This window comes from Apium graveolens, chromosome 4, assembly GCF_009905375.1.
Source record: "Apium graveolens cultivar Ventura chromosome 4, ASM990537v1, whole genome shotgun sequence".
Classification (NCBI taxonomy): Eukaryota; Viridiplantae; Streptophyta; class Magnoliopsida; order Apiales; family Apiaceae; genus Apium; species Apium graveolens.
The window spans coordinates 108,314,988-108,329,112 of record NC_133650.1 but is presented as its reverse complement, the minus strand read 5'-3'; the positions used below and the strand labels follow the sequence as shown (position 1 = coordinate 108,329,112).

Here is a 14,125-nt window from a genome sequence, read left to right as displayed (position 1 = left end):
GTGAAAGCTGACACACAGCCGTCGAGATGTATACAAACACAATGTGGAAGCCCATTAACTGGGTAATAGAGGACGAAAAGCAACAAAGCTTAAGACTGATAGTTTTTATATTTGTTCAGTCTTTTTGACTTTGTAATCTTGGTATTATATAAACCAAGAGTGTAGTAAATAGAAAATCAACTGAGATAGCTGAGAAACACAAAAACAGAGAATTCTTTGTAAGTAGAATCTTTAGCATTTCCTGTATTCTCAGTAGTTCAATTTGTAAGCAGCTGTGAGCATTCTTGCACACAGAGTCCTCTCGATATATAATATATATCTCTGGTGGAATTGTTTAAATCCACCAGAAAGTTTTTAAAGACTCTTGTTTTTAATTACTTATGTTTTGATTCAATTAAGTTTACATTCCGCATTGTGCTAATCAAAACAAATATATCTATAATCGAGTTGAACATTTTTATTTCGAGAAAAAGGTTCAAGAATTCCATTCAACCCCCCTTCTGTAATTCTTGCTATAAAGCAGAGCTCTGGTTCCTAAATGGCAGAAACTCTCTGTTTATGAAAAATAGCTTCTAACAATTGTTTTTTCAGTTCAGAAATGGGAACAATATTTTTCAAGTGGACATTTTATAATCAGAACTGATCAAAAGAGTTTAAGGTGGCTTTTACAGCAAAAAGTATCAACTCCTTTTCAGCAGTTTTGGTTGTCAAAGTTACTTGGGTATGATTATGAGATCCAATATAAGAGTGGGAAGGAAAATATAGCCGTTGATGCTTTGTCTAGGGCTCAAGGATCTGAAATATTATGATTGGCTATTTCTGTAGTTTCTTCCAATTTGCAAGATTTGATCAAACAAAGTTATGTGGGAGATACCTTCATAGAAGAAGTATTAGCTAAAATTCAGCAGAATCACGTTGTAGACTCATATGTGTATCATGATGGGTTGTTAAAAAACATAATAGATTAGTAGTGGGAAATCAACTTGACTTAAAGAACAAAATTATCAGGTGGCATCACTCTTCTCTAGAAGCTGGTCATTCAAGTAGGGATTTGACTCTCAGAAAGGTTAAACAGTTGTTTTACTAGAAGGGCATGACTATAAACATTAGACAGTTTATTAGGAATTGTATTATTTGTCAAAGTAGTAAGAGTAATTTATGAGTCATCCATTCACTGCAACTGATGTAGCTCAAAGTTATTTGGATAATGAATTCAAACTACATGGCTGGCCTAAATCAATAGTGAGTGATAGAGATAGTGTGTTTTTAGCAGCTTTTGGCAAAGGTTATTTTCTATTCATGGCACTGAGTTCCTCCTTACTTCTGCATATCATCCAGCAACAGATGGTCAGACTGAAGTAGTAAATAGGTGTCTAGAGGCTTACTTAAGGTGCATGTGTAGTAATCATGAGAAAGAATGGAGTTCTTGATTACCTTTATCTGAATGGTGGTACAACACATACTTACACACTGCTACAAAACTCACACCTTATAAAATTGTCTATGGCCAAATTCCACCATTGCATCTTCCTTATCTGGCTGGTGAAGTTGCTAATGTAGAGGTTGACAGAAGCTTACAAAGAAGAGAATCAGTTCTTGCTGATATTAAAATCCAGTTGCTTGAGCTCAGTCCAAAATGAAATGTCAAGCTGATAAAAGAAGGTCTGAAAGAACATTTCAGCTCAATGACTGGGTTTGGTTAAAATTGCAGCCTTACAGACAAAATTCTGTGCAACTAAGGTCTAATCAGAAGCTTTCTCCTAAGTATTATGGTCCTTTTCAGGTTGTTGGTGTGGTGGGTAAGGTAGCCTACAAGTTGAGATTACCTAGTCCTGCTACTATACATGATGTATTCCATGTCTCTCAACTCAAAGCTTTTCATGGTGTTCTACCGTTAACTGTAGTACTACCTAGTTTTATGCAGAATGTTACTACTGCTAAGGTACCCCAGTCCATTTTAGCTCGTAGAGTTCAGAAGATCAATAACGTGGCACAAGTTCAATCCTTAGTTCAATGGAAGGATATTCCTGTCTCTGAAGCTTCTTGGGAATCGACTGTCAAGTTTACTCAACAATTTCCAGATTTTGATATTCAATGAGAGCTTGTGCAGTCTTGAGGTCAAGCCTCTTTAGAAGGGGGGAGATATTTTATAGGAGATTTGACTTGTGAAAATCAAATAAGTCAAAATAGACTTTGTTGATAGATTTGGCGGGAAAGTTAGTTGAACATTTCCAATTGTATAAAGCTGTGAATTCATTCTGTACAATTCATTCAAGAAAATTAAAAATAACAAACTTTTACTTCTCATCTCTTTCTCGCTCATCTCTTTCATCTCTCTCTCATTTGGTATCTCTTGATAAATCTCTCTAACAAATTACAGTTTTATATCATATTGTTCTTAAAGGTTGTTTAACCTTTATCATAAAGTTTGTAAATTGTATTTGGAACACCTATCTTAGTAAAAGATGACAATCTCAACTGTTGGATCTCATTAAAGACGACATCTTAACCGTTCAATTATAAAATTAGATATATAATTAAAATATAAATACATTCACCCCTAATCCTTTATGAAGTCTTCTATAACCAACGATAAGTAAGTATCCTAAATTAAATAGAATAAAATATTTAAACCAAAAATTAGGCATTCTAAAACAAATAGAATAATGATACAAAATTCGTAATTACTCTTTTCTTCAATTTCTGGATAATATTTATTGAAACTTTTTTTAAAACATCACTGAATTAAACATATCTTCATAAGTTTCGCGTGAGCTATGAAATCATCAAAATCTAATTATATCTTCTATTCTATATATAATAGGAGAACAAGGGGACAATTAGTGAGATTAAAAAGTCTTATTGAAAAAACTAAACTACCCCTATTTTTAATTTTTATATAAAAGATGTGCTTTATGGTAATTGAACTCGAGATATTTCATTCACCTATACAACCTCATACCACTACACCATAATGTCACATGTGTTTTTTATCATGCACGTAATATGTAAGTGTGGTAAATGAATATTTTATTTAACTTTAAAGATATTTATTTGAATTCCGCAAAAAAAAAAGATAGTTACTTTAATATTTGTACAGTTAATTTTAAAGACTTAAATTCCGCATACAAAATTAGACATACTACATAAATGAATTATTATCTTATTCATTAATCTTTTTTTTAGTTTGAAAATGTATCTCATATATTTTTAACATATTTTACTATTATAAAAAGTAATTAAAATGTACATATATTATTTTTTAAAAAAATTGAAAATAGAATCGCTTATATATAAATAATCTATAATGGTATTACATATTTAGATGAGTTCGAATTATAATGAGTCAAAGTATTTTATTTTATTCCAATTTGAAATTAGAACTTGGCCCAATCTTCAAAAAATACTGGAAATTTGACTACATGACCCGACCGAAAAACATCGTCACATTCTACGTTTAGTCAATTTAAATTACAAGTTCGGCGAAAATATCTTACCAATAATGTGATTTTTTTAATAAATATAAATTAATGTGTTTGAGGTGTTTATAAGATCAAGTCAATTGATTAAATATTAAAATTACCAACTTCACCGGTAGCACATTATTATCTTTGGGGCTTGTCTCGATTTTAAAAATATTCGAAATTTGATATGAGATCTCACGAGATTTTTTAAAACTACGATGATATATTAAATCGATTTATTTTTTAATTTTCACTTTAAAAAAACTAGCTTTTTAAAAAAGAATTCTTCTACATAAATAATATTCATTGATCAAGATAATATTATACAAATATATTGAATTATTTTTATATTTTGAATTATTCAAATAAAAGTTATATCTATACTATATTGTAACATTTGATTCAATGTATTTTATACTATTTAAAGAAAAAATATATATTGTTCAATAATCTGAATGAATTAACGAGTTCAACTGATATTTATAAAACTTTATCAAATTGAAAAATATTTAATTTTAGGAGAATAGTAAACAATGTTATCAAATTATTATATGAAGAAATATTATAGTAGTAATGAAAGGAACTTAAAAACGGTTTAAATAACGATATAATTATAATTTTTCCTTTGAATCCTTGAAAAAAAATCATGAATATCAATAATAAGTCTTTATAATATATAACTTATTTTTGTGTTACAACCACGATTGATACTCAGTTGCGTAAAAATTAGATATAGATTGTTTGTTAGTGATAATATCAATACCATATATAAATTATTGCAATTTATTTATTACATAATTTTAATTTTTGAATAATTATAAATGCATGTTATTTAATTAATCATTTGTCTTACTAGATGTTAATAGTGATTAAAAATGTACATAAATCATATATTTAGAATATAAATAATTGAAACCATTGTAATTTACTAAGAAATGTAACATACGACAATTTACACATATAACTTAATGTTACTTTGGTAACCGTAGTGTAAATAAAAAACTAACATTTTTCTATGCATACATACGTTGAATTTCAAAAACTAACCTTTTTCATTAAAATCAAATTTTATATTAACAATAGTGTAAATTTTACATTATTGTATATTATGATTGGAAGTCATTCTGACTTCAATTATGCATTTTTTATTTTTTAAATTGAGTAAGTTAATTGTAAGTTAGTAGTGAACTCAGTAATAATATAAACCAGTACATATACTTTATTTAAATAAAATTCAAAATTTTAGGTTAACTCTGTATTCAACATAAATGTTATTTTTTAACTTTTTATTTGTAAACATACTAACGACATTTTATAGATTACGTATAATCGTTTCGTTTTAGACATACACTGACTATCATATTTATATTCATTCATTAAATACAAACTAGCTCTATAGCCCGTGCGAGGCACGGACATGATTTAACATTAACTATTATATAATTTGTATACATGCTTGTGAAATAGAATATATTTTTTGTTACAAGAAGTTATTTTATCTGTGTGTAGTCTTTGTTGTAAGGATGAATTTTTTCGGCATGTGTATTTTTTAACTCAAAGGAGACACACATAATTTCAAAACTAATAAGTACATGTCATATAATGGAAAAATATGGTATAATGTGAGACACACTTTTATTGAATTTTGTATCAGATGACTAATAGATGATTTTTGTAAAAGATGTACTTCAAAGTGTTCAAAATTTTGTTAAATTTCATAATTGTTACCGTATAGCATTGAAATTCATTATTTGACAAGATCATGTTTATCGGTTACGAAAAAAATTAGTTTATTTTTGTTAGTTACCTTAATTTCTTATATCTTCTATGCCATGCATGCATGCATGCATGTATGTATGTATGTGTGTGTATGTATGTAATGTATATATTTGAATTTGAATTTTAAATGTGTGAAAATAAGTTATACGCTAATTAATTTGACATACGTACATGTGTATTGTGAACTTATAATCCAAGTATTATATGTATCTACTGTAAATAAGAATACGTTATTTATTTTTTCGTTCAAATTTAAGTTTCTTCTACGATAAATGGAATAATTAAAATATGACATACAACATTAAATGCAAAAATAATAGATATATAAAAACATAAAATATTAGAATTGTAGTCTATATTTATAAAATACATATGTAATTATAAGTATAAATATAAGTTATTATTATACAATAATGGAGTAGTAATAAATATATAATTATTAGTAATTAATGAGTTAGATGTAATTAATATATGTTATTAAATTTGATATTTATTAGTACATATTTATGAGGGGTAATTAAGTAGGTTTAAATGAATAAATTTTCTCAATAAAGTCCCTAGTTGCTCTATTATATATATATAATATATTATACAGCACAAACAAGAATATATATATATATACATATATATATTGCTTAATGTGTTATATTTGAAACGTTGTATAATTTGGTATTGTCTTTTATGAAAATAATACGCATTGATAAACAATCTACTTGTATTTGATATACGTTAGACATTTTACAACATTTACAAACAAGAAAACAATTAAGAACATTATAACTGCATGATGCATAAAAAAAATCTAAAAAATGACTCGTGCCTCGCACGGGTTATTATGCTAGTTATATATAGTAAGCGTAACATACTTTTTATCCAAAATTTTGATCATGTACCGTAAAAAAAATCTCAACCGTTGAATTGGTATAATTAAAAATAAACGATTAAAATGGTATTTTATTAGAACAAATATATTCTTAATACAATCATAAATAAAAAATAATTACATTATTCTACTACTATTCAAAAACCAATTATGATACACTGTTATAATACAATCCCAGATACAATATGATTAGAAATTTAACAAATCATAAATCATAAATATAAGGTGATTACATTATTCTACTACTATTCAAATACCAAAATATGAAGATGGAATATGATTAGATACTTTATTATATATAGTTACAATAATTTAATTTCACATCCGTATATTTCACAATATTTACATATTTATTGCAATAATAGTATAACAAAATATCAAAAATAAAAACAATAATGCAACATCATAAGTAATGTGTATATTAAAAAAATTAATTTTATAAAAATAAATAAATACGTGCATCACATGGGTTATAAGCTAGTATATACAATATAAGTAGTTCTCCGTTTATTGTACACATTTGCACATCAGTTTACATGATTAATCCCCTCGTTTACAAACAAATTTGTTGTATATATTTTATAAGGCTTTTTAAATTCTGTATTGGGGTGTTTTTTATATTTTCGATAACAAAAGGTGTTGATTCGAGAAAAGAATAGGATAAAATGAACATGTAAATATTTAAAAACATACAAATAATTTAAAAATAAATGTGAGGAAAAGTGAAAATCAAAGAATATTAGTCTATCGCTTAAATGCAGTTTAGCTTGATTCACGTGATTTGTAGGTTATTACGTGAGCTCGTGTAATTTAAGATAGCGGTTACAGGTTTTCTTTGATAAAAAAAGTGAAAATTAAAGAATATTGATTGTATTTGTAGAATTTCCATCTCAAAAACCCTGACCCTTTTAGAACACATGAAAGTCAAACTTAGAAGTAAATTTATTTGAAATTCTTTTGTTTCGTCTAAAAGTATTAATTATAATTTTTATATAAATCAAAACAATAAAAAAATGATGTTTATGTATTTTTAAAATATTGAGAAAGTCAGGTTAATTTTTCTGGACAGAGAGCTCCAATAAGGGTTGTCAAGTTAGTTGTCAACTTTGCCAAATCATCATATATATTAATATTTTATTTTCACTCAATTTTATATCAATTTAATAATATTCTACTTCAATAGTTAACAATCTTTAATTGTTGCATATGTGGTCCCTTAAATTAAATTGTAAATAACTCATAAATTAAAAAAATATATTATTAATATAAACTTTTTGTATTTATATATGTATTTTAACCATTTTTAGAATTTACCGAGTTTTGGCAACCTTTATATCAATCTCTTGGAAATCATATAACTGGTTGAGAACCAATGTGCCGTAAGATTGACAATCCCTGACAAACCTGCATGAGAGATGCTTAGTATGCGATGGCGATGCGAATATAATCCAAATATTTTTAATAGAATATCCAGCATCAGTGTTGGTCACTTTCACATTTCAGCACGAGTCTGCTTCAAATTTAATTCATCTTTATCCTCAGAAAATAAAATTATATATACAAAAATAAAACTTTTATATTAAAAAAAGTTATATATTTAAAAATTCCAATTTTATCGATTAATCCTCTGCAATAACCAATCCAATTTTTTAGATTCGAAAAATGATTGTTGATCCGTACATTATGAATAAATTATTAGATATAATTTTTTTTAATTAACATTAAATAATTATGAAATGTATAATATCTTAAATATATATTAATTTATAAATAAATAATAAAATAGGGATATCTATTTTTTTATCAAATTTAAAGCATATTTTATTAATAACTTGAAAATGATACAATCGGGACAAACCCTCAACCGCATGTAAACATCTTAAAAACAAATAGAGCTAAATAATTAGCCGATTTATTTCCGAATTACTTAACAAAACTGAATACAAATATTATAAAAATTAAAAATGAAAGTAATGGTTTCCTGGGTAAGCTACCATGACCTTATAAGACGGTAACTTCACAATTGACTCTCGCATTAGTTCCATTGATAAGACAATGTTGAGAGAACTCAATTGAAACAACTGAGCGTAGATGTTTCGTGTTATGAACAAATATTTTCTGTGAGAGGTGAGTAAATGTGATACGAGATATCCAGATCTCCTAATATATCGTCAAATTCATTTTCAACACAACTATCACATCGCACAAAACGAGACGATCAAATACACAAATAATAACTTAAACAGAATAATACGAAAAAACCCAAAATTCAAAAATTTCGAAATAACATTAAATTGTATTATATTGTTAGACCTGAGATTTTGAATCTGTTGTTAAACTGAATTTTATTATAAAATCTAAACTCTTATGTTATTAGATCTAAACTAAAGTGTTGGACTCTAATGGATTTTTCGAATTTTGTTGAACAAATTTTAATTTTATTAAAGAAAAAATAAATAAAAGGAGGAGATGAAGATAAATATGAAGATATAGATAAATAGAAAAGATGAAAAAGAAAATAGTGTGATAGGGCGACCAACTCTCATGCGAGAGATAAAAGACGGTTTAAGTATTTTTTTTTAATAGGATATCTATTAATCTAATTAAAACATTGATACGCAACCAATTTTACCTGATTAATTTTTTGAATTAATTTCCAATTTAACTTTTAATCCTACTTTCGCGAATTAGTATCAATTATGCATTTTTAAGAGACGAAAATTAGTAAAATTTGAGAGTGAACTCAAAACATTTAGTCAAATGTAGTAATCTCGGCCAAGACGCTTTCGCAAGTACTCTGAACTGGTTAACACTTAAATCACTTCACTTTCAACACAGTTAAATCTCAATCATCGACTCCTTTGTAAATTTCAAGAAAACAAAAGAAAAAAACAAGCAAGACCCAGATTTAAAGCAAGGCCAGTGCATGCTTCTCTTCTTGTTCACTCTACTGTGTGTGAGTTGCAAAACAAAACACAAACTTTCAGACCCACCATCACTTAAACAACAAAAATCACTTTTAACATACCCTGTGTATTGTGATTTAACTTGTATTATTAATCCATTTATTTATTATCCTTTTCTTTTATGTGTATCTCATCTTTCCACCCTGTATTTCTTTTCCTCAAATATTATTCTTGAAGCTTCTTGATTTTTACAAGTCAAAAGGGGGTTTTTGATGCTTCAGATGTTTCAAGACATGTTGTAAGTTAATCTTTTTTGCTACCCTTTTAATTTTGGTTTTGAGGTCTGCATTTTTATTGGGTTTTTTCTAGAGATTTGATTTTTTTTTTTTGTTACAGTTTTGTGTTGATTGATGTTTGTTTCTGAAGCTGTAGTTTCTTGATTGCATATTGCTATGTAAAGATTGTTGCTTTTTGAAATTTTCTTAGGGTTTATAGCTTGTTAGCTGAAGTTGATGATTGAGTAGGTTTTGTTCAAGGTGACCTTTTTACTTTGATTTTGTGGGAAAGAAGCAACTTTGACTTGATAGGATTCGGGTTTGGGTAATGTGTTAAAAGTTCGGGTTTTATTCGAATACATAGTTAGTTAAGTATGGCTGAATTTAGAATTGCAAAGGTAGAGAAAGGTCAAACTAAGATTAGAAATGTTCCGATTGCGGTTACACCAGAAGGTTTTTGGTGTTGTCCAGCTCCTGTTATGTTTCAGAAGACTCACAAAACACCAAACCCTCTGAACAAGCCTAAATCATCCCCTCCAACACCCAAGAACCCTGTTCAGAAATTAGAAGCAGCGGAGGCTGAGAAAAAACCTTCGCTGACCCCATCAAGGTCACAACGAGGTCCTGATGATCAAAGGAAACTAGGTTCTGAAACACCTGTTGGTAGTGCATCATTAATTTCTGTGAGCACGCCACGGCCTAAGATTGAGATGCCAAGGAAGGTGACTATTGAGTTTGGAGAACCTGGCAGCAGTGATTTGAAGGTGGTGTTACATGGAAAGCAGGGATTTACTGTGAAGTTGAGTGTTCACAAGAGTGTTCTTGTGGAACATAGCAGTTTCTTTGGTGATAAATTTCCGGAACATCAGCCTGATTTACGTTGTCTTGAACTTGATGACTGTGATGATGTGGAGATATACGTGGAAACAGTGGGACTGATGTACTGCAAAGACATAAAACAACGGCTGATCAAGCAAAGTGTTGCACGTGTATTACGCATCCTTAAGGTAAAGAGTAATGCAACTTGGCCTGATTGTTTGCACATCGTTTTTGTCGAAAGCTCTTCATAATTTACGGAAACCGATAATCCTATGGCACATATATATTCCCTTAGGTCATATAATTGCAATATGTATAATTGCTTTTCTGCACCAGGATACAACTTTTTACCATATATTAGTTTTTAAGAACGGTATATAATCTGGGTGTAGCTTTCTGTATGTAAGGGAGTAAAATGTGACTTGTTGGTTCGCTTAATTGTATTTTTTACAATGAAACTTAAATGTTAAAGAAAGAGTTTAGGGATTTTGTTGAATTGCTACCAATTGAACTCAAGATTCTTATACAGAAACTTCAGTTAGATATTTATATTCACATATGTATATAAGCAAGGTTCTACGGGGAACTAGTTTATGTTAGAGTCTTCAAGAACTAATTATTGTTCTGCGAAACTGATCATTTTGTTTCTTGGAAATGAAGGCGCGCTCTTTAGGAAAAACATTGTTCTGAGAAAAAGTAGTATATTTTGATAAAAATTTGTGTTACAATTTTGGCAAATGCAACATTGAAAAATGTGCTGAAGATAACTTCTTATTGTTCCCATTTAAGTGTGATGCTGATTAAATATTGGACTATTGCTGTGGTTGCTTATGGAAATTACTTAAATTCTTTAAAAAAGAAAAGATTGCATCTGTTGCTTAAGATTAGGGATAAAGCTGGATTATCAGAAGGAGATTAAAAAAAAACTTTCTTACATCTTAATTCCTACAGGGAGAATTGAAGTTGTATTGATTCCTGTAGAGCAAATAAAAGAACAACGTGATATTTAAGAATAATCCAGATTTTGTAGAACAAAAGATGAATCTTTCCAGAAGTAAGCAACTAACTCAAAATGCCTCTCCTTGGGATTTGATTGAATTCTAACTCCTAATTGTGCCATTCAGATTGGTCGACTAAGAACAAGTCCAATGCTAGATGTAAAATGGCTATAGCCAATGCTACAATATGGCACGAAAAATTGTTTTTGGGGCTAAAATAGCACTTGCACTCCAATGCTAGTTGTGCATTTTACAACCAAATAATTCCATATTTACCTAAATTTAAAGTGGACCTCATTGCACTCCATTATTAGTTATTTAATGATGTGGTTAGGATGTCTATAGCCCATCTTTGGTCCTAAATATATGACCAAGTATCCATTTATGCATTTATCCATCCATGTATAGCTATGCATTGAAGTTGAGTTTTATGATTTTGGTCTTATATTATAGCTATAGGATTAAATATAGCTATGCATTGGACTTGCTCTAATAATATTACAACTTTCAAATGGTACTATGGTAGGGGTCTGTGATAGTTGTTTTGCTAGACCGGGCAAACATGGTGTTGCATCCTGCAATTTTCATTCTGAAGAGGACATTCAGAGCTCATTAGGTCAACTATCTAGATAGATGTAAACATAAAGCTCTGGACCTAACTACTTTAAAGGTGCATATCATCTAAATGTTAACATGATATGAAAATTTATTTTCCATCATAATATAAGATAATCAGTGTTACTTCCCATTAACTAAGAGTTTCTGTGTCGGTTAAAAAGGTCAGGTTCGGGAAAAAAGTGTAGAAGTTCTTTCCTTCATCATTGGAAAATTCAGTAGATAAGACAAGCAAGTCGATGGAAACTGGTGTAAGCTATATCACTAGAACTAGAACATAGCAAGCACAAAAAGCCTCAAGTCCCAAATTCTTCTCTGGAACATTTGATTAGTTACACTTGTGCCCACCCAGGAAAATGATTAATCCTCATACTTATTATAGTTATGGATGGAAAAAACTAGCTAGTTGTGTAATTCTTTCTGAAGAATATGTTGACCTGGTTCTATTATATACCTTGATCTGGTATGCCTTACACAATTTCAAATCTTAAATCTGTAAAAAACCAACAATACAGCATGTCTATCGTGTTGTACTGAAGAGTTTATTATGTCCTCATCGTAACATGTCTATCCTGTTGTACTGAAGAGTTTATTATGTCCTCAAGGTAACATGTGATTCATGATTATCTTTTTCTTTTGCTTAGGTTGCAGAACAGCTCCGCTTTAATTTGTGCATGCAGTCATGTTTAGAATATTTGGAAGCTGTTCCTTGGGTTGGGGAAGAAGAAGAAGAGAAAGTTGTTTCATCTGTCTCGCGTCTCCATGGAGAGGGAATTGGTATTACCCCAGTACTGAAACGAGTCTCATCTGTCATCTCAAATCCCCCAAAAGACACTATATCTCACGTACTCGAACTTGTGCTTAAAAGTAATGAAGAAAAAGGTCGCCGTGAAATGAAAAATATTGTTCTAAAGCTTCTTAGGGAGAATAATAATCTTTCTAGCAGTTCAAGCTCAACTGACATATGCAACGAGTCCATCTATAGTTCCTGCAGAAGCTGCTTGGACTCTTTATTATTTCATTTTAGAAATGCTGCTGAACCGGAATTTTCTGGCCAACCCATTAATGTCAAAGAACCGGTGGTAAAGCAACTGGCCTTGGAGGCTGATAATCTCACATGGTTGCTTGATATCTTAGCAGACAGGCAGGCAGCAGATGAATTTGCCATTATGTGGGCTAACCAGCAAGAGCTGGCATCACTTCACACAAGGCTTCCTATTGTGTCTCGCCATCATGTTAGTTGCATTTCTGCGAGGATGTTTGTTGGCATTGGAAGAGGGGAGCTTCTACCATCTAAAGACACCCGTCACATGTTATTACAAACCTGGTTACAGCCTTTAATCGATGATTATAGTTGGTTACAGCATGGGTGCCGGTCATTTGATCGAAAGGCTGTTGAAGAAGGAATAGGCAGGACAATTCTTACACTGCCTCTGGAAGACCAACAAAGCATTTTGCTTACTTGGTTGGGCTGTTTTCTAAAGACTGGTGATAGTTGCCCAAATCTTCAGCGGGCTTTTGAGGTTTGGTGGCGTAGGTCCTTTATTAGACCACACATGGAACAATCAAATGTTGATCAGCCAGACAACTCAGCTACATGAAGTATTTTACCAACATTAATATGTGGATAAATTTGAGCTTGATGGTCTACACAGTATTTGTTATGCTGAAGAAGAGGGTTGGAATGAATCGAAATACTCTAAAGATGCAAACCTGTCATGGAATAACTGCAAACATAACTCTGTATACCTTAACTTAAACTGTAGTTTAATGATAGAATTGTGTGTTGTTGTTCCTCTTCTTTTTCTTTTTTTATTTAAATTTTATGATGTGGATTTTAGTAGTTGTGCAGTGTACCAATGTACCGTAACAGAGGCATAATAGTTATGGTAGATAGATCCTGATTTGAGTTGTGCTGGACCTTCCAATGTAGCTGCTAATTGGGGTCATTGATTCTAGTTATTAGCTCTATGCATGTATTACGAAGTCCTGGGGTCATTGATTCTAGTTATTAGCTCAATGCATGTATTACGAAGTCCTGAGAATCCAGGAGAGTCATATTTGAGTTTGAGGCACCTTATTTTGTATTACATTTCGATAGCTGGAACGTTTGTAGCAGTATAACATGTATGTAACCTTTTAAAGTGGATGTTGCATATCTTTATATCTTGAACCCTCGGTATCAATCTTGGACCAAAAATCCAGAAGATATATCGTTGTACATATGATGGAGAGATATCTTTATATCTTGAACTATATTGCATTTTTGTGTAAGATGAGCAACTTATGTTACCTTATCTTGGAGGAAGAACAAAGTGTTGGGGTCATCAAGTTGATTCTTATTTTTTTATTTTTGCTAACATCAACTTGATATTCATGCCTTCTC

At 30.1% G+C, this 14,125-nt stretch overlaps 1 protein-coding gene across 2 annotated transcripts; it reads left to right on the top strand.

Annotated features, from left to right (window-relative positions):
• Positions 1-8,949: 8,949 nt before the first annotated feature.
• LOC141718881 (BTB/POZ domain-containing protein At3g50780-like) lies at positions 8,950-13,659 on the top strand. 2 transcript variants are annotated; one of them, XM_074521256.1, is made up of 3 exons: positions 8,950-9,330; positions 9,519-10,314; positions 12,384-13,659. In XM_074521256.1, the coding sequence occupies exons 2-3, from the start codon at positions 9,682-9,684 to the stop codon at positions 13,338-13,340; spliced, it is 1,590 nt and encodes a 529-aa protein (XP_074377357.1). In that variant the 5' UTR covers positions 8,950-9,330; positions 9,519-9,681; the 3' UTR covers positions 13,341-13,659. The 2 variants fall into 2 exon arrangements, with proteins under 2 accessions (XP_074377357.1, XP_074377356.1); XM_074521255.1 differs by having other exon boundaries at positions 9,429-10,314.
• Positions 13,660-14,125: the final 466 nt, after the last annotated feature.

Coding starts and splice junctions, on each gene's coding strand:
- LOC141718881 (XM_074521256.1), top strand. CDS start 9,682: ATGGCTGAATTTAGAATTGCAAAGGTAGAGAAAGGTCAAACTAAGATT. Junction 10,315..12,383: donor GTGTATTACGCATCCTTAAG/GTAAAGAGTAAT, acceptor TCTTTTGCTTAG/GTTGCAGAACAGCTCCGCTT.